Below are 21,133 nucleotides of genomic sequence, written 5' to 3'. Positions count from 1 at the left end.
GCGCTGAAAGGCTCGGGGCAGATCGTTGCCTGCCAAAAGGCCCCTTCACGTCTCGGCTGCTTTGTGGGCAGGTGGCCAGCTCGGGCTCCCACCGCCACGGCCGAGCCCGCCCTCGCCGCCCCGGGAAGCAGCGCCATCCCTGCGGGCAGAGTCCAGGGAGCGGGGCCAGGTGTGCCCCCGGCCCCGCCCCCGCGCGCTGGTTGGCGCTTTCGAAAGGAGCGGCGCGGGCGGGCGGGGCTGCTCCGATGTGCGGCGCGGACGGCGCGGCGGGGCAGCGGCGAGACCGTGAGTACAGCGGGGACGGGACAGGACGGGACGGGATCAGATCGGATCGGGTCGCATAGCATAGTTTAGCATAGCTTATTTTAGCATAGCATAGCATAGCGTAGCGTACCAGTCAGTGGGTGGGTGGGTGCTTGGCTGGTGGCGGTACCCCACTCCGGTGTGTGGCCGGGGGATGCCGGTGCCCCAGACCCGGCCCACCTGGAAGGTGCGGAGCGCCGGAGCGGCGGCGGGTCCGGCCTGAGCGCCGGGCGGGGCGCGGGGCGGCTCGGCAGGGTCCCACTCGCGTCTGTGCCTCGGGCGCGCAGGTCCGGAGCGGCGGCCCTCGGGGAGTCCCGTCTGTCTGTAGAAGCAGCGCTGGAAACGCGCTGAGCGTCGCGCATGTCGGGGAACCCCGAGCAGCGCGGACAGAGCCTGGTGGTGGGCTGAGCCGGGTAATGGGATCGGCCGGGTCTGCCGTCCATGGGCAGCAGCTCCCATCCGGCGTCTCGGGAATGGATGTCGGAAGGGAAGTGCCGCGAAACTTACCGTAGGGAAGGGAGAGGGGAGAGATTTTGCATAACACCCTTCAAACCAGTCTCTCCTGTGCCCCATGCAGGCGTTTGAGGATGCAGTGCTGTTTCTGGAGGAAGTTTGCCCCAGTACTCTTGGCTGAAACACTCATTCACATTGCTTAACAAGCCGAAAAGCGTCTGGCTCCTCTCTTTGTCCAAAAGCTGGCCATGTGCCAGGGATGCTGTGTGTCACCTTTGGCATAGTATCAGAGCAGCCATGGAAAAAAATACATGTATTTCTTTAGAATCTATAAGGCATAACTGGCCCATGCATTTGAAATTGTACTGGGTGAATCTCTCATAATAAGACAGGATTTTATATTTAAGTCATAATAAACTTCTCCTGGCTTTGCCAGCCTGCAGCCTGCTGTATGGGCAACGAGCAGTGCTCTCCTCCATGTTGCTTTGCTGGAAGAAGTGTGGGGTGGAAATGGGGGACAGAGAAGAGCTTGGCTGTGAAGGCGAGTGAGCAGTTGCCGTAGTGTGTCCTGTGTTAACCAGCCTCTCCCCAAACTGGATCCTCCAGTGGTAAAGGAGCCATCTGCATGTCTCCTGCAGAGATGGCAGTTGTTGAGATTAAGTACTCCTCCCTGATTTCGAGTGGGTTTCTCTGCCCTGGCAGGTGTATCCAGGGCCTTTGTCGCCATTTGGAATGGGACAGTGTGCTCACTGCCACTGCTTGTGTGCACTTTATGGAGAGGTGCAGAAGGGCAGTCCTTGAGAGCAGTCAGCCTGCTTTACTGTTGGTTGCCACCTTAATGCCCATCACGTTGGACCGACTAGTCTGGTTCATTCTCTTTCATGCCTCTAAGGCCTCCACTGGGAAGCAGAGCTTCTGCTGACTCAGTAATACAACAAAGTCTCTGTAATTGCTGTACTGAGGAGAGAATAGCACTTCACTCAGCGGATCTCTTGTGCCTACCTCTTTTCTTCTGCATGTTAGGATATGTGTATCAAATAAAACCTTGTCTTTCCTGTGGTAGATTTCAACAGATACTGACATGACAGCTTCTTTCATTTCAGTGTGTTTAAAAGCATGGATTTCAGTAGGTACTGTTAAGACTAATCTACAGTTTCCAGCTGCTCTGGGTTAGTCTATTGTGACTGCCTTTGGGTGTTGATGGAATAGAAGATGATGTGTTACACATCTTAAATATAGGGTCAACATATAAAATTGTTTCTTCTCAAGTTTTTTTTTTTAATGAGCCTATTAATTCAAGGCATTTTAATGAGTCTGTGAAGCCCTTTAGGTTGCCCTTCAGCTAGGTCAATGGCTGCTTCATCAATGTTGTAGCTATCTATGGAGTTGTGGATTTGTTTGTTTCTTTCTTTGTAAACTGTGCAGTCAAGTAAAATGGGACTTGGACTTGGTTCATCTTGTGCTACAGAATGGGTTGTAATTAGTGTAGCATGTCTTGTTGGGTTGGGCACCAGTGAATGATCTCTAAATCCCGATACAACTGATACTAAGCAGGCTATCTCATGTAGCATCTAAGAGCACGTGTTTAGCACCCTGAAGTATTTGCAAACACTCTGAAGTATTTGTGTAAAGTTTGCTGACTTTGATTTTCTCAAATTGCCTGGGGGAAAAGTGACAGGCATCTCTTTGGAGAGCAGAGACAGGCCTTGCAAGGCTATGTGTGTTATGTCCAGAGTGTGTCTGCACCCTCTTCCTCAGAAATGCTTGTCCCTATGCCACATGCCAATAGATAAGTATGTTTTTCTTACTTCTCTTACCTAATGTTGATTCACAGCTCTAGTCTGTCATTGGAGGTTTGTCAGTCAGCCAGCTGAAGGCAGTGCTTGCCTTTCCCGATATATCATTTGGGACTGACTGCCTGTCTCACAGTAAATCAGTGTTGCTGTGTTGATCCAGCTGTGAGGTGTCTAGGTGACATTTCTCCTATCCTGTCCCACAGAGCCATTGGCAGCAGAAGTGCCAGCAAAACCAAAGTTTTTTCTAGGAGTGGGGTTGGTGGTGGGGAGTATCTGCATTTGGTGAGCCTGGAGCTGGGCTGGTTGCCCCCTGGTTGAGAAGTGCTTGCAATTTTCTAGTGTTTTCTGAGCTAAGGGGTGAAGCAGGGAGGGAAAAATGAGAAGGAAAATACTACCAGAAAGAGTATTCTCTGTCCAAAAAGAATAAGAGAAAGGGGAAGAATTGTTGAAAGAATTGTTTCTACTGCAATGAGCTTATTCAGCCTCTTGTCCCAAGAGACCTTGGGGAAATCAGCTGGCCTGGAAATGGGAATGGCATGACTTGAAGTTATGTGGAGGACATGTTACAGTGTATTTTCATTCTGAGGTCTTTTCTTTCACAAACTGTGATCCCTGAACACCAAATTCCTGTTGAATGAAGGCGAGTTGATAAACCTGGTGTGTGTAGAAACTGATAAGAGTTCTATCTGGAACTGCCAGAATTCATAATCAAATACATACTTCATTCATTTTGTATAGCTTTTTGATGCAGGGAACCCAACTGGTTTTAGAAAAAGTCAGATTTGGTTATGACTCTGCCTGGTACTGCAGGATTCACCTCACCAGAGCACCTTCTGCACCTTTTCAGGTGACTACTTGAAGGTGGCAGATCTCTGGGTCTGCTTATCCTATGCCTCTCCCAGTAAGTGGTAAGGTTACATTAATTCATGCTAAAGCTACATTATTCCCAATTCTCTACAATCTTACAGCTGAACTGTCTGGGATCTGAAGATGGATAATTGTTACTATATTACATTTTCGACTCAAAATTCATGCAGGGTAGGCTGTATCATCAGAGGTTTTTTTTTTTCTTAAGTGTTATTCAGATGCACTAATAATATGCAAAGCTGTTTGACTTTCCAGGGAACCCTTTGACATATGGGCTTACAAAATAACTTCTTTTAGAAGACCAGGCCCTTGAAGTTCAAGTGCCACAATTTTCCTCAATCTCCTTTTTTCCTTTTTTTTTTTTGTAAGACTAGTTTTTGTTAGGCATGCCACAAAACTGCAGATGCTGAGAATTCTTGTGATAGCTGCTGTGCGAATATTTTCCTTTGTTCGTGTTTTGAGTTCTCCCCGTGAATTAGGCTGCCTTTTGTTTTCCCTTGGCAGTTAGTATGCCAGCTCTTGTTAGCCTATATGGAGCTCCTTATTTTAATGAGACCAACTTCTCTACTGGCTGTTCTGTTGTTGTTTTATTTATTTTTTTTTAATCAATGAAGCTTCTTACTGAGCTTCTCTTGGAACAATAGCTTTCTTATGCCAAAGGAAAATGTATTCCCCTGGACAAAGCTCTGGGAAACATAACATGCTCATTAGTAATACTTGGTACATACCCTGCCCTTCCCTTGTTCATTCATAGAAGGAAAAATAACATCAAGAAGAGGATGTCTCTTTTTTTTTTTTTTTGTACCTTCTCTAGAAATAAAAGGAAGGGGAAAGATACCACTTGGAGGGTCTCTGATAAAGTCTGAGAAGTGCTGGCAGTTCTGGTACAGGGAAGAGGCTTCAGCCTGAAAACAAACTGGTTGCTTGTTTGCTGGTCATAGAGGTAAGTTGTTTGAAATGCCTGACGTGTGGTTCTATGTAGTGTGTGGGGCTTAAGGGGAGGGAAAAGGGGAAGGGAATGACACCATTCTGCTTTCTGTGTAGGATGATAAGGGAGAATTTTTACAAGAATTTTGTTTTCTGTGGTGGGCTATTCAGTCTTTCGTCGTAGGAAGACAAAGTTGTACAGGAGGAGAGAACAATGCCATCTACATACAAAGCTTAAACATCTGGGACAGAAAAGTTAGTTATTTTTAAAGGCAAACAGATGAGCTAAAAACGTCTGATAATGTCTGCAATCTGATTTTCAGTTTAATCAGTTAGATGTTTTATTGCAGCTATTAAGTAACAGAGCAAAAAAGTTGTTTTTTAACTGGTTGCAAGACCAAATAGATACTTTTTGATGTTGCAATGCACCCCAGTACCACTGTGGAGAATTACGATGGAGAAATACCTTCTGGTACACATGTATAAAGCTAACCTGGTCATGCTGCACATCTCTAGATCTGGAGCCTCCATGCAGAGAGATTAATCCTCAGCCCAGTGTAGAGCTTGTGCTGGATTTTCCAATGGTTGAAAGCACTTCTGGAAAATACTGTGTTGGCTTCAGGAGGGAAAACGTTGACCAGATGGCCTCTAAAACTTTCCTTAAGGTTTGTTTTGCCAGGGAATTGTTCTGATAACCATATTGCTACAATAGTTTGCAGCATTCCGTTGAGAACTTAGGTGTATGCATGCTGTCTGGAAAGTCACAATCCCAATGGAATTTGATAAAAGCATTGATTTCTCTCATGTATCTCTGTAAGAACTAGATTTTCTTTAAGGTCCCTTCTAACCCACACCATTCTATGATTCTGTAAGAAAAAATCTTATTCTTCAAAACTATTTCCTTTAAGATTTTCATAATCTTCAGAGTCTTTAATGTAAAGTCAGGATACATATGTTTGCCTACACACATGTACATGATATACTTGTGATAGCTTAGAAGCAAAAGATGATGCCAACATTATTAAATTTAAGAATAGTCTGAAGTATTTGTATTACTCTTTGGCAAAATTAATGCCATACAGCTCCTTAAAATGCCAGCTTGAGAATATTGTTTATGCATACAAAGGTAGTTGCTACTTTGTGCTGTATAACTGCCCCTTTATTTCAGGGTAGAGAACTGAAGTTGACTGAATACTGGATCAAAACCTTAGCTACTAAAATAATTCCCTTTTTTCCTTTCCCTTACTGATTCAACTCATTCTTAGTTTTCCAAAACAGTACTGGTGAGTTTTTCTTGGGATTTTCATGAAAGCAGGAGAAACTGTATTAAAAATCTCTTATCTTTCCCCAGGAGGAGAAACGAATGTAAATGCAGGTGACCATGCAGAATGCAGTTCAGGTAAATGTCTTTGGAAGTGTTTCTATCCTGTATAATACCTTTTTTTTTCTAATGCATAGATCTACCCTGAAGCAGAAGAAATACTAGACTCCTCAGAGTTACCTCTAATGAAAAAAACAAGTCATAATTTTCCCGTTTTACAAGAGGAAGAATGTGACAAAATGGATGACCCACCATTGCTATCAGATAGGGTTAGTGCTGTTACCCAGGAAGGTTTTGAAGTCAGGCTGAGATTATTGAATAACTTGCTTGGTGATTAAGAAATGGTTTTTAATACCTTATAGTTTTTAAGACCTTATATATTTAAAACATTCTAGTTAATACTTAAGTATAAATAAATAAATGTATTTTTTACACACACTGAACTGAAGGAAAGTAGTTAAGAATATCAAAAAGACTCTGTTTGGGAATTTTGTACACAAAATTTCAGTGTAGTCCTATTCTTGAAATGTAAGTTGCCTCTCATTTTGAAAACATGCAGTCCTGAAGAAAAATGCTAAGGATTCTTGTTCAGTAAGTGTGTTATGTTCTTGCATGGGAACATATTTCCCCTTATAATGTCATAGTTTTTAATAATTTAAGCACAAAATGCCTCTGAAATGTTTGATCAGAGAAATCAGTAGTCTGTAGTAATTGTAGGATAAACTGCAGATTTAATGATTTAGAATGTGCTGGGGAAAAAAACCTAACCATACATTTAGTGCATGTTTTCTCTATTCAATATTGAAGAAAATATGTAATTTTAAATCCAAAGAAGTCGAGAGAATGAATGTAGTAGTATTTTGATGCAGGAGTTACTAATAAGATCTTCACCCTTCTCTCAGTGTTGTGTTGATTTGGTGTATCTGTCCAAAGGGAAATGAACACTTTGAATAATAGTTCTTCACCATAATTCAGAACCACAAGTTTTTGTCATCTGACTGCAAAAGCAGAGCTTCCTGTCTTCAGCTTACTGAAATCCTCTGCAGGTGTGGTTTGGAGATGACCTTCCCTTAAGCCCCCGAAGTCCTCTGACTCCCAGACATGGGCCAGGTTTGGCAGATGTGTGCCTGTATGACCAGTGGATATCTGTGCGGCATGAAGCAACTTTGGTGCCTATGCAAGAAGATCTGTCCATTTGGCTGTCTGGCTTGCTGGGTGAGGTTAAAAATAAATCACTGTCTAATGAATTACAAAGAACTTTCTAATATTCTAGTAAATGCTAACACTTAATATCTTTAGTACTATTAAGATGTGGTGTGTTTTAGTCTGAGTGTCTGGGAGAATTGCATTAATATGCATGCTTTGGTTTCAGATTTTATTAGCTGCCACCTCTTAGAGGTATGATAATTAATAATTCCAATTTATATTTCTGAATTTTGTTAGTCTAATTAAAATATAATTAAATGGATATTTAATTTTAGTTTACTTATATATTTCTACTAATTTTCAGTTTTTAACACTGGAATGCTGTTTGAGTTGCCTCTAAGTCCATCTGAAACTTCTTTACCTTTTCTGAAGTAACTTTAATGTCGACCTTTCTTTTTTTTAAAGGAATGGAAGTCAAAGCAGAACAACTACTAGAAGAACTTGATAATGGGGTACTACTCTGCCAATTGGTTGGTGTTCTTCAAAACACAATTAAAAAATGTTGTAGCTCAAATAACTTAAGGGTGAGTCATATCGTGATTTTTAAAATACATATATAAACTCTATTTATAAGTAGTAGTTAAAAGGAAAGCAGGTGAGTGAAGCTTTCCACAGAAGTGTTCTTTACCCTCCATATCCAGAGACTGATTAACAAGTGTGGCTTTGTAGATGGATAAAGTGGCCTCATGCAAGAAATTACTTACTTTGTTAATCGAATCTTAAGGCCCTTACTAAGTTTTTTGTTTGATTTCAGTAGAAGTCTTGTTACAGGAACATTTAGTCCAAGTCTGGAATTTGTTCATCAGTGTAGGTTGATAACAAGATATCTGTTGGCATTTGATAGAATGCTTTATGCCAGCTACTGGTGGCTGAACTCTAGTGTACATCTCAACCATAGAAATATCCAAACTGATGTATACCTGAAGATGGGCTTCAGTGTTTTTACTGGGAATCAATGAAATGTGAATCTCAAGCAACTCTCTGTTGCTTTGGAGTATAAAACTATGTGAAACTGGTCAAGACAGCATTTGTTGAATGTACAAATACCCTGTATAGCTACAGTAATGCTTGGATTTGTCAAATAGTAGATCACCAGCTAAAGTGCCCTGGGGGACAGGAGGCACTGTTATACCATATCCAGGCCATTTTAGTTTTAAATTATTTTTTAGTTTAAATAATGGATATTTACCAGTAAGCAATATAATTAGCAATATTAGAATTATTATTAATTGTGGGGTACACAACAGCAGACTTAGGATGCCAACTATTAATTATGCAAGAGCTATATGGATGCTACAAATCCTAGAATTATAGAATCTTTTAGGCTAGAAAAGGCCTTTAAGATCATCAGTGCTAACCTAACACTGCCAAGTCCACCACAAAACCATGTCCCTAAGTGCCACATCTACATGTCTCTTAAATACCTCCAGGGATGGTGACTCAACTGCTTCCCTGGGCAGCCTGTTCCAGTGCTTCCTTACTCTGGCTACAAAAAATAAGCTAGTTATCAACACTATTATGATTCCTGTGGTTCTGCTGCATTTTCTCACTGGTGCAGTTTCCACTGCGTAAGCCCCTGTCCACCAGTTCCCCAGCAAATCCTTAGGGTCTTTTAAGGAGGATGAAATTTACAACTTGTAATTTGAACTAGTTTCTACATTTGAAGATACTAATTTAAAAACACATAAGTGCTAATGTTTTTAAAGGAAACTGCTCCTTGCTCCCTTATGATTCCCTTCACTTTCTAGAACAGGCTTCAAAATGTTGAAATCTGTTGGCTAAGTGTAGTTAGTTCATTTGAGGTTCTATTGCTGTGCTTATTCTGCTGCTTTGAACAGAATTTGGGAAAGGAAATAATTATCCAAACCTGTGAAACCACCAGTAAGACTTCTACCCCAGGATGTGGGTCAGTGGAAAAGCAACTCTATGGACAGCTTTGGGAGAGGATGCAAAGCTAAGGATTTTTCACTCAGTGAGTGTTCACAACGATAAGATAGAATGCCTTCTGTATTAGTGTAGCTTTTTTGATGGAGTACATGGTGTGTTGAACATAAAATAGTTACAACTGTTTCCGTATTCTGAATTTAAGTAGTATTTTCCTTTGCAAATATGCTTTGAAATCTGTTGGCAATGTTGATGTGCACAATGTACTTTTTATTTTCTTCCCCTGCCAGAATTTTCCTATGAGAAAAGTTCCATGTAAGAAGGATGCTCCATCAGGATCTTTTTTTGCCAGAGATAATACAGCCAACTTTCTTAACTGGTGTAGGGCCATTGGAGTTGATGAGACTTATCTATTTGAATCTGAAGGTTTAGGTAAATCTATCTTTTTGTAAGATTTGCTTTGATCTGTATGTGGGTAACTACCTGGTCAGGGAGATCCTTTGTGTATAGTCTCTTGAACTTTTCTCTTGACTGTTCCTGTCTCATGTGAGATACTAATGCTTTTATTTAGTTCAAGTCCGTGTCCAAGTAAAAGCCTTGAAAAATCAGTTCAGTGACTGCTCTAACTTGCATGATGCTTTTCCAAACTTGCTGTGTGGGATGAAGTGGGGACTGACAGCTGTGCAACAAACTTGCATGTTGTCCTTCAGTAAAAAGAACCACTGAGAAACAGAGGAGAAGATTGTGGTTTCACTTTCCTTGTGTGGGAAGACCACAGGGCCATGGAGTCAACTCACAATAAGATCCCTTATTTGGTATAAGAGCTCATTCTTGTTGCAGGAATCCCTCAGAATAATGCATTCATGACAGCTAAATTTGGTAATTACATTAGGGCGCTGTGCCTGAATTGGCAACACTCTCTTAGTGATTAATGTTTACTTCAGGACCTACTTGTTGTGCCTCTAAACCATTTGTATTTTCCCATTTAATAAGGTAGTTATAAATCTAGATATTGCCAATTATGTTTATACCTACCCCAGTGCACAGTTGGTCCCTGACAACAAACAGCTTATAGACTGATATTTACAGGTGGAATAAAATTTTTTTACTGTTAAGAGGAACTGTACTTCCATCGCATGGTAAATAAGGAAATGCTCTTCTATGAGCTATTATGTCAGTAAAAATTAATAGAAAACTTTCTGTGGCAAGCTAATACTGTTCTTTTGATTTTTCATTTTTTTTTAATAAACAAAATATCTGCCTTTCAGAAGAATAGCAAAATATTGAAAAGTACCTTTGTTTTCAGTCATCCAATATTTGTTACAATATTCACTGGATTTTCTTGAAGTCTTTGTACCTGTTAATGCTATTTATGTGTTTGTTGGACTGCCCATGCCTTCTCTACTGGATAAGTCATCTTTTAAAATAATTGAGAAAACACCATCATTTGCATCTGTCTCATTCTGATTAACTAGTCTAGTGAGTGTATCTTTTTTCAGTGCTATGAAAAACAGATGACTACAACTGAGCTATAAGAAAATGAGTTTTGATAATATTTTTTAGTTCCTGGTATGAATTGTATTGCTCTAACATCTCAGTTCCTGTAACTGGATGGGTAACTAGAACCTGTTTAACCTCCCTGAGATAAGCAGACAGGATTTCCTAATGCTGTGGCTTTCACTTATATCAAAGAAGTGTTTTGAAGTCTGATTGTAACTCTTGACACAAGCTTGCTTTATGGCATAAATATCTTCTGTGAGCCTTTTTGGCAGTTGAAATGGCAGACTTGCAGCCTCCTTGATGAAACATTCTTTCCACTGATGTTTTCCATCAGACTTCCAAGCCATTCTTTTTAAATGAAATAGGGGAAATATAATTTAACAACTTGTCTTTTTCCCATCACATACATATAGCCACGCCTCCTGAAAGCGTAAATGACTATGAAGGAAATAAATTAAGAAGGTACTGAGACAGCAGAAGGAAAGAGTAGACATCATGGGATGCCCTTTGACATCCAGCCAAAACAAATACCTCGATCTCTGCCAGGGGTATATTTGGATTTTTCTCTTTTGGATTCAGGCAAAATAAAACATTTCTGGCAAACACACACACAGACACATACACACACAGAGAAAAGAGATTAGTTGACCTCCAGTAGCCTTTAAATTATGGCTTCGTGAACTTTCTATTCTAGATTTACCTTTCATAATCTGATCTTTAAAAAGCAGACTTACAAACTGAAGTAGATGATGTAAACAAGAAAATCCGACTTCATATTCTGCTTGTACTTTAGGAAACATTTCAGTGTTATTTAAATCAAAGTAATTCTAAATATCAAATTGAATATCAGAAATATGTCAGATTTCATCTGTAAATATAGAGCTGGCTCAGATTTCTCTTTAGAGGGAATTTCCAGTTTCTACTGAATATTTTTACTATGTGGTGGGAAAAAAAGTCAGATTTGTTCAAATCAATGTTCTATAACTTCTCTGATTTCTTATACTTGATGGTAGTGGGGGAAAGAGTGGTGCTGTATGTGGGTTGAGGCAAGTTGAATGACCTTTCTTCCAGTCTTTGATTTTTCAGCTATTAGGCAGTATTCCTAGTTAGCTAAGAAAGCACAGGGAGGGTCTATTTTCTAAAGCATTCATACGGCTGTTCTTAGAACATGATGAAAGAATCTCTGTTTTGAGGCTTGTATGGGGACAGAGAAGGAAGCAGTTACTTGTGCATGAGATTTCAAACTATTTTCTTTCTCTGTTCATGGCCTTCTTTCTTTTTCCTTTTTCTTGCACAGCTAAAGATGGAAGTTTCAAGAAACCAAAACAGACATTTTTTTCCTTCTGCCTTTTCCATTCTTCAGTGCAGCAGTAGAAATATTTGAATATCTCCATTTCAAAGTTTTTGAGGAAACCCAGATGTGCCACAGTCATTTTCACATTGTTTAGCTATCACTTCACTCTTCCATCTCATTCTTCAGCTCTCCTGATCATCATTTAGTGTCCCTACATGATGAAGTGTGTGTAGCTACAGCTGCTCTGAATTGAGAGGTGTAAAGCAGCCTCTGCTTTGGGCACTAGCTGAGTTAACGTGGGCAAGTCTTTGAGAAGTGAAGTCTTGCGCAAAAGTCTGCTACTAACATATCTGGAAATGTGGCTTCTTTTCTGGGATCACAGCTAGTATCTCATGTTGGAAGCTGAGTGTTTGTCTCTTAAACCAACATTGTTCTCACCTCCTTTTTATATCTGGGGGTTTTGACCATCCTTTTCAGATACAGCCTCACAATGATGCCGAATTCTGAAGAAAAGCTCTAGGTTGATGAGGCAGGAGGTTGGGTCTGATAGGGGGAGGGGTGAAGTGAGGGTATAGAATAGGGTACAGGAGCTGCCACTGACAAAGTGGTATCTTCTAGTGGAACTGAGTGAACCTGCCATATGGATGGTGCCTGTTCTTTCACAGCCAAGGGACTAAACCACTTAGGCTGACTGGCTGTGTAGCCAACCATTTGCCAGCTAGGCCCCCTTGCAGTGTTTCCTCCCATAGATGTTAACCTGCAGAGTGCTCGTGCCTATCTGTGTCTCTATGCACGGGCATGAACAGATGGGTATATATTCCTGTTTGCAGTTGTTAAATGCTTTTCATCTTTCAGACTGCAACAGTGTATTTAGGAGTAGAGAAAGCTCTCAGGTCTCCTTTTTTCCTGTTCCGATCAAGAAGGAAGATCATGAAACCAAATAAAACATAATTCTCTTAGAAGAAAGGGTTTGATTGCAGGAGTGCCAAGATGAGTTTAAAGACTTTAAGGAATAGAAAACTGGAATTGGTAAGCATTTAGTGCTTTATCAATGATAATGTAATTTGTCTCTGGGTAAAAAGGGAAATTTTTAGTCATCTATACCTTATCTTCCTTTCTCTTCTCTGTACCTAATTGCGTAGGCCTCGCTGCAGTAAATATGAACTGTGACTTCTCTTTATTCTCCTCCCTTTTAGTTTTGCACAAGGATCCAAGACAAGTGTATCTTTGTCTGTTGGAAATTGGACGCATTGTATCCAAGTACGTGATCTGCACATGCTCTTAACAAGACATTGAAGAGCACATCCTATTAAGTAAAAGCTAAAGCAACATTAAGACAGTCTGTGGTCATTTAGTGCAATGCAGTGGATGTTAATTCCATGCAAAATGTAATGAGTAGTTTTTCTAGGACCAACATACAATATGAATATTTTTTCAAATAGTTACCAGAGTCTTTTCGTGGAGAGGTGCCGTTCCACACTGCCTTTCATAGCTGTGTGTTTAAATTACATATTCAGCTTATAGATCTGTTTACCTCTTGTAAGAACTCACTGAACATTAAGACTGATTTCAAGGGTTTTAGTTTTTCGTCTTTTTGGCAGGTTTTTTGTTCCCTACCTTTTGACTTTTAATTTAGTTCCAGTGCAGAGCTGGAAGTTTTAAGATAATTTATTTAAATTGGATGTAACCTAGATGGTGTAGTTTTTGACTATATCTTTACTTCATTCTCTGGTAACACCAGGGCCATCTTCGGAAGGGGATTCTGCTAGAAACTCAGAGCTGCTTCTTCTCTTTGCATTATCAAGAGAGTTACCCCTCTAACTAATTTAGTGCTGTGCCCTGTCCATCAAGCCAGTTAGAATTTTGCAAGTTTGTTATCATCAGTGTCTTTTTGTTTTCTTTAGTAAATCAGCAATTAAACTCTCTACTTTGGAATTTGAGGTATGGAGTTGAACCTCCTGTACTGGTAAAACTAGAGAAGGAAATTGAGCTAGAAGAAACCCTGCTGATGACCTCTGGGCCACCATCACCTATTAGCACAGCAAAGTCGTGTTGTCACCATGGGGAGCTACACGAGGCAGTAAGTACTACTTAGTGTGATATGGGCTTTAAATCAAGCTCTTGAGTTTAATATTTGTATGATCTGGCTCAGTAAGCATAGGCTGGATTTTGTATAATGTGCCAGCCTCCTTAAACAGAAAATAGAAGGATGTGCACCTCTTTTTATCATTTTTTTTGTTTTGTTTTGAAAATATGAATAAAAGTTGTTCTATATGTTTTGGAGTAAATGCCTCAGTGCATATAACCTACCGTGATTTCCTTCCCTCTCTTCCCTTTTCATTCCTTCTTTGAGTATAAGAAATGCTCTCATTCAGTTTTTCTGATATGTCAATATCCTATGACTACAAAAAATGCTTCTCTTCAAATGTGGGGTTCTCATAAAACATCATCAAATGTTAATATAGGCTTTGATGAAACTATGTTGAAAAAAGACTTTAAATAGAACCTCTGTAGCTGTACCAATTGGAAATGAATATATGTGCAGAAAATGAAATTATTTGTACAGCTTGGGTCCAAAAGAAATGATGAATAATTTTTGTATTCTGCTTAAAAATGCATGTTGAGTCATTAAAATTCATTTGTTTTAAAGATCCTCTGTGTAGTAATGTAAGACTTCTATTTCTTTGAGAATATCAGCCACCAGGTCCTTGCTTTCCCTGGAAACTCTCACTATTTTTCCTTCTTGGCAATAGTCTTAACCTTCCAATTTTTTACATCTCTAAAGGGCTCTAAGAGGTGCATCTTCTCTAACCTGGCCCCATATAGGAACTACCTTTTTCCTTTTTTTCAGTGGTTTCCTTTTTGGTTGTCTCATAGAAGATTAACTTGCAAAAGCCTAACAAATTTAGGGACAACTGTGAAGTAGGTCTGGGGCAGGTGTAGCAATGGATTTGGTCACAGGAGACACCCAGGCATTTGGTTCAATTTCTACAGACCATAACAGTGTCTTTACAAGGTCATGGTTGGAAATGAGGCAACTGTGCATAGTGTTATAGAAAAATCTCAAAACCAGAAGTAGAAATAACAGAAGATTGAAGAAATCATAAAAATTGGATTAGAACAATTCCAAGTATTTGTCTGTACATACAATTTGTTCTTTCTTTTAATCTTTTACTCTGCATTTTGAATCTCTATGTAGCTTAGATTTTCTTGTGAAGGAATAGAATTCTAGTATTTTCTTATATTATGGGATGAAGATACTGGTATCCTTTCTTGTATTAAATGTTTCAAAAGACTATGAAACACATGCTTCTTTCAAAATACTAACAAATGCTTTATATTTTAATAACTAGGTAAAACATATAGCAGACGATCCTCCCTGCAGTTGTTCCCATCGGTTTTCAATTGAATATTTATCAGAAGGGCGTTATAGGCTGGGAGATAAAATACTCTTCATACGAGTAAGTGGTTTTTTAGAACTCAAATTTATATTTATATTGGGGAGAGAAATGCTTTTAAGTGGAATACCTCATTTTTATAGTGTTGTTTTAGAATTACAAAATTATTTGGGTTGGGACAAGTTGCCATTCAATCACCTATTCAAAGTAGGTGTAGTTACTTCAGTCTTGCAACCATTAATTTTAAAATCATGCTAAACTAAGTTAATGCTTTTCTATGGTATTTTTAAAATTTCAATGATGATTTTCAATATAAATAAGGAAATGCTATGGAATGTCCTGAGAATGTTGATTGTTTAAAACCTAGACTCTAGGCATTTATAATTTGCAGGACAATCTCTTCAGCAGTCATAAGAGTTTGTGTTACAAGAGCATCCATAATTTGAACAAAACCTGTATCCAAAAATTTGTATACTAAATAAAGGTGCTTACAGAATGATTAAAGTGTCTTCTGAAAAGATGCTTCCATTATTTTCTGACACATAAAGAGTGTGTCTACAAGAGAAGCTATCTAATAAAAAATTGAAAAGCATAAACCTTGTTTATCACATAATTTCTCTGCTTTAAAATTTTTCTCTGTAAGAAAGGAGGTTCTATTTTTAGTCAATTTCAATAGGTGATAATGTAAGATTAAGACCTAATGCTGCATAAAACAAGATAGAAATTTCTCTTGTTCCTCTTTTCCCAACTCCTCTTCTTCCATTCTCAGATGCTACATGGCAAGCATGTGATGGTACGTGTTGGTGGAGGCTGGGACACTCTTCAAGGTTTTCTGCTCAAATATGATCCATGCCGAGTGCTTCAGTTTGCAACTCTGGAACAAAAAATCCTGGCATTTCAGAAAGGGGTCACCAGTGACAATGTCCCCAGTGCATCATCTAAGAGTCAGGAGCCTCCCCTTATGAATCCAATGTCAGCTGTCAGTATGTTTCAAAAGCAGACATCAAAACTCCCTACTCCTGTTTTAGCTCCTGGGACCAGTGCCAAGAAGGCTTTATCTAAACGTCCTCAGTCCCCTGCCCTGGCATCACCAAGAGTGCCCATGGTCCCATCTTCCACAGTCAAATTATTGACAGCCAGGTCCAAATTACAAGGGTCTTCAGTGAGAGGTGTGCAGTCTCCTTTCAAACCATTAGCTGGCACCTCAAAGAAACTCGAATCTCCTCCATGCAATTCACCAGTTTCTACTCCTTCACAGCCTGGAAGCAAAAGTTCTTCATGTGCAGGGACAAGAACAGTTTTAGTTCCCTCCGAATCATTACGCAAACGTATTCGGTCCCCTGATGCTCTCAAGGTGAAATCTGCCCAGCCTCAAGGCTCCCCAACACCAGCACTCCATCCTACTCTCTCATCCTCTGAAAAACAGCCGTCTGGGACAGCTGAAATGATGGCTTCAAAACAGAAGCATGTCCCTGCTAAATGCAAACCTGTATCTGTCACTAAAACCAAAGCGAATTCAGTCCCTCCAAGGGCTGCCCGGCTACCTGTTACAAATCTGCGTGCTGTTGCCAAGTTTACACGTTCCCAGCAGCTCCTTGCAAAACCTTCTGAAAATGGTATTCAGATCTCAGGAACTGGGTCTCAGCATCCTCAGAAAGTCCCAGAAACAAATTCTGACCTGGCAAGGAATTTGAAAAGTGCTTCAGTCCTAAAACTCTCCACTTCTTCACCTTCCCTTGCAGTTAGCAAAGCATCAAAGTCACCACCTTCACTGATATCTACAAGCAAAAATGTATCAACAGCTGTCAGTAAGCAGCCGAAGGTCAGTAATCTCCCTCAGGCTGGGCCCTCTGCATCCAAAACTCCTGAACGCACACCCTTATCTGTTGTACGACTTCCTCAAACTTCAGCCAAAGTGGCAGTGACCAAAAAGCAAGCACAGCCTTCCACAAAAGGTCAACCTTCTGCCAAAAACTTGCAAACAAACAAAAGCTTGACCCCAGCAGCAAAGAAACCTCTCCCAAAGGAACAGGCATGTAACAAAGGAACACCTGGTGTGTCAAAAGGTCCTCTTATGAAGAGCAGGCAAGATGATCACTATTTTGTTATGACAGGGAGTAAAAAGCCCAGAAAGTAAACTTATTTTGTTCAAAAAGGTCTCATATAACTGCAACACTGAGGACAAGTTAAAAATGTTAAATAACACTACATTTAACATGAGATATTAGGTATAACCTACATTTTGCTGCATAACTTACTTTAAGAATGGTGTTTATTTTGCAGTTTAGAGACTTCCATTTGGATATATTTAGAAGTGAGCTTGCTTGCTGTGTAGCACTGTGGAATAGAAAATATCCTTGACCTGCTGTAAGAAATCTGGGAGAGAAGAAAGGTGAGCTAAGGCTGCTGCTTCCGCTACTGCTCATTTTCAAGGGAGCGAAGCCTGCCCAAGAAACTTCTACACAGAGGCAGAGCCTGAGTGACTTTGGTGGTTCTGCCACGTCTGCATTGAGGCCCATGCCAAGCAGTAGGGCTGTGCACAAGCTGCAAAATTCTAATACCTCAAAGAAAACTATGATTTTTAGTTCACTGGTGTCCCAGAACGCAAATTTGGGTCACCTGCATGAATCTCTGTTCATGTTTAGATTTGTCAGATGCTGTTATCAGTGTTCACTGTGCCCCTCGTATGCCTTTTTCAGCCCGCTTGGAAGTGGAGCTTTCTTGGTTCGTGTTAAATTGGACATAGAAAATCATGGCCTTGATCGCTCGCTTTCATTGTGCCTTAGCCTCTCAGATGTCTTGAGTGAGCAATACTACTTGTAAAACCCAGGGCAGATAAACTTGCTTAGTGCACATTCAAATCTGACTGTAAGTGAGCCCAGACTTTCCTAGAAAGCTCTTGCTGCATGAAGAGATGCTCATGAGTTCCTGAGAGGATGCTGTGCCCTGGCTGGAGCCCCACAGCAGCTCCTGCTCTTGGGTTGCAGCCTCAAAGCTGTTCCTGCTGCAGCAACACTGCTGCAAGCAGTGGCCTGTGCTGGCAGAGCCTTACTGCTCTGCAGGAGTGGCCTTGACACTTAAGACTGAATCACTAAATACCTTTCTCAGTGCTACAGCTTACTTTTTGTGGACACTCTTAATCTGACGTGGCCTTCGTGTTTTATTTATGGAGACCTCCTTACTGGCTCTTCTCTACTACTGTGTGGCAGTGAGAATTAGTTTCCCCAAGAGGTAATTTAGGACTACATTTGCCTTTAAACATCTTAAAATGCCAGAAAGCTATGCAGTGTTTACACACTCAACTCCTAAATGCTTTCAGTGTGGTACTGTGATGCTCAGCATCTTTACTCTTAACAGAAGGGAGCTTCATGGTAGATTAAAAACTACTGTCTTTGGGAGTAGTCCTGTTTGGGTTGGTTTGGGTTTAACGAACAGTCATTCCTGCAAACAATGAGGAGCTCTGAAAGTCTGTGAAGAGACACCGCTGATTTTCACAGACCGTCACTTCTGCTCTCTGTTCCCAGTCTACTTATGGGCAGGAGCAGGTGTGACTGCCAGAGTAGCCCCTGGATAGTTGGACAGGGAAGTTTCCTGTAAAGGAGAAGAGTTCCATGGAAAACTGTGGTTTCTGTTGTTTTGAGGTTTTATTGTTTTGAGTGGGGTTTTTTTCCTGGAACTCGAGTAAGCAAGCATTGTGAACTGAGTTCTCATGCACCATGGCAAAGTCAATGAGCTGCCTTTCTGAGCACCTTGTTAGCTTTTAAAATTTTATTTATGATTCTATTTATGCATATCTACTGTACAATACTGCTTACAACCTGCTGGGAGTAAACAGTAAATGTAAATATCCATATTGTATAAGGAAAACAGATCAGTTCTAATAACATGGACACAAAGCCCCATAAGCTCACATACAAATTTGTGTGTTTGGGGAAGTCCTTAGGCTTGCTTGTTTTATAAGTACGCTGGTCAAAGCAACTACTATAAATGTTAAGAAAAGTATTGACTATAGTGGATTACTGTCAAGTGAGATGAATTTGGCACATGGTTTTATATGTTGAAAGCATTTTACAGTAGATGACTTGCATTTGATTTTTGAGCTTCCAAATAGTGAGTTACATGCGATGTATCTCATGCAGATTAACAGATGAATTCTTGGGATTTCTTTCTGGTCTGGTTGAAATGGAGTTAATTTTCTTCATAGCATCCCATGTGAGGCTATGTTCTTGACTTGCGGCTAAACCAATGTTGATAACAAAACAATGTTGATAACAAAACAATGTTGATAACATGCCAGCGTTTTGGCTGTTGCTGAACAGTACTTGCCAGGGTCAAGTCTTTCTTTTTCCTGCTCTGTCCCCACAGCAAGTAGGCTGGGGGTGGGCAAGAGATTAGGAGTGGCATGGCTGGGGCAGCCAACCTGGCCAAAGGGCTATACCATATCATATATCATCACCTCAACAATACAAAGAAGGAAGAAGTGGAGAAAGGAGGAGTGGGATGAGTAGCTTCCAAGGTGACTGCCAACTGGCTGGGCATCAGTAGGCCTGTGGGAGGTAGTGAGGGATTGCCTTTGCATCACTTGGTGGTTCATATTTTATGTTTTTCCTTCACTTGTTAAACTGTCCATCTCAGCCAGTGAGTTTTGCTGCTCTTCTCTCTTTCTTGATGGGGATGAGGAGACATAAGGGGAGCAGCAGCTTGGCTGCTGAGTGGGGTCAACCCACAATACCATTTGAACCATTTACAAGGGTTTTAGTGGCAATTTAAACACTGGGACTCTTGGATCTCAGTGTAAGGCAATTTCAACATCTACCTTTTTGAACTACTGAGAAAATGAAGCAGATAGCTTCATCTTTGTGATCTATTGTGTCATGTAATAAACTGATTTTTATGGTTCAAAATGAAATTGAAAGCATAAGCTTTTTCAGTTGTAACATTTTCAGCTAAAGATCATTCTCCTGTTACACATGGGTAGACTGGTTTGGGTTTATTATAAAATACTGTATTTAAGCACGGTCCAACTTCTGTGAATATTTTAGTCTCCAGCTGCATAGTCATATTCTAGCTACAAGTGTCATGTAACATGAGGTGAGCCAAGAATAAGATGTAAGAAAGTACCTCCTAATGGAAATGCATACTCTTTTTGCAATGTTTATGATGCCAAATAGCAAGTCTAATCTTCAGCTTGTATTACTTTTTGTGAGGAAAAGATAATTTGGAGCAAGAAACTGACTGAATTCTCCATGTGCTATCAATGTCCTTCTGTATGAGTACTTATTTTAAATAAAAATACACTGCACCTTTTTATGTGCACACATGATTTTAGTCCTGACATCTTTTTGTGGGGAGGGAAAGAGAATGTATTTCAGAAGGCTTACATTTTCTCTCTACCACCACATCAATAGTAGCTTCTATCTCAGGCCATTATAAAGACATAAACAGGTGCACCAAACCCATTGCTTTGTTTGGAGTTTAAGACCTTTTTACTCTGATCCTGGTTTCAGTGTGACTAATTGTGTAGAGGAGGCTTCCTATTCTTTCCTAGCTGACAGTAAACCTAACTAGTTTCAGAAATGTCAGTTTTATTCTTTGCAGCTCTACTTGAAATACAAAGCACTTGTGTGCTAATATTTTCCATGCTTACATCTTGCCAACAAAGTTAAGACCCATCTCTGTGTCTGTTGCCATCAATTACAGAAACTTAATTAGTTGTATTGAGAAGAGAATTTAGTCTTCCGACTGGAACCACCTGATGAACTTTTTTCCCCCTTTCCTATTTGTTTTTTTAAAAATCTTCTAATACCTGCATTTCTCTGCCTGTTCCAATGTCTTTAGACCCTGCCAGTATGATGCTAGTGACTAATCACAGAGATAGAGTTATGCTTCCACTTCAGCTTGCATCCACCTGATTTGTTCCTACAGGACTGAGTTCTGCAGAGATGTTAGTTGCAGCTTTCTTTTAAGAAAGACATGATGGTGCAGATGTCCAATAAAACACAAAGTCCAAAACTGTCTCAGGTAAGTATCCTAACCCTAACCTATATATCCTAATCAAGCTCACATATATATGTCTGATAAAATTCAAGGCAGTTTTCCCTCCAAAACTTCGAGCAGCCATAACTTTGAACACCAAATTGTACACCTCCTTCTCTATTTCCCTACAGGGAAATTGAAATCTATT

At 40.2% G+C, this 21,133-nt stretch overlaps 1 protein-coding gene across 4 annotated transcripts; it reads left to right on the top strand.

The window, feature by feature from the left end:
* Window positions 1-245: 245 nt before the first annotated feature.
* On the top strand, window positions 246-20,272 carry GAS2L3 (growth arrest specific 2 like 3). Of its 4 annotated transcripts, XM_071551999.1 has the most exons (12): window positions 246-285; window positions 4,234-4,362; window positions 4,863-5,011; window positions 5,698-5,745; window positions 6,714-6,882; window positions 7,279-7,397; window positions 9,048-9,189; window positions 12,748-12,811; window positions 13,493-13,631; window positions 14,905-15,012; window positions 15,719-15,742; window positions 16,692-16,822. In XM_071551999.1, the coding sequence occupies exons 4-12, from the start codon at window positions 5,716-5,718 to the stop codon at window positions 16,722-16,724; spliced, it is 828 nt and encodes a 275-aa protein (XP_071408100.1). In that variant the 5' UTR covers window positions 246-285; window positions 4,234-4,362; window positions 4,863-5,011; window positions 5,698-5,715; the 3' UTR covers window positions 16,725-16,822. The 4 variants fall into 4 exon arrangements, with proteins under 4 accessions (XP_071408100.1, XP_071408097.1, XP_071408098.1 ...); XM_071551996.1 differs by having other exon boundaries at window positions 15,719-20,272; XM_071551997.1 differs by lacking the exon at window positions 4,863-5,011 and having other exon boundaries at window positions 15,719-20,272.
* Window positions 20,273-21,133: the final 861 nt, after the last annotated feature.

This window comes from Pithys albifrons, chromosome 3 (assembly GCF_047495875.1).
Source record: "Pithys albifrons albifrons isolate INPA30051 chromosome 3, PitAlb_v1, whole genome shotgun sequence".
Classification (NCBI taxonomy): Eukaryota; Metazoa; Chordata; class Aves; order Passeriformes; family Thamnophilidae; genus Pithys; species Pithys albifrons.
The sequence above is the reverse complement of the archived record's forward strand: the minus strand, read 5'-3'. Positions and strand labels throughout refer to the sequence as shown.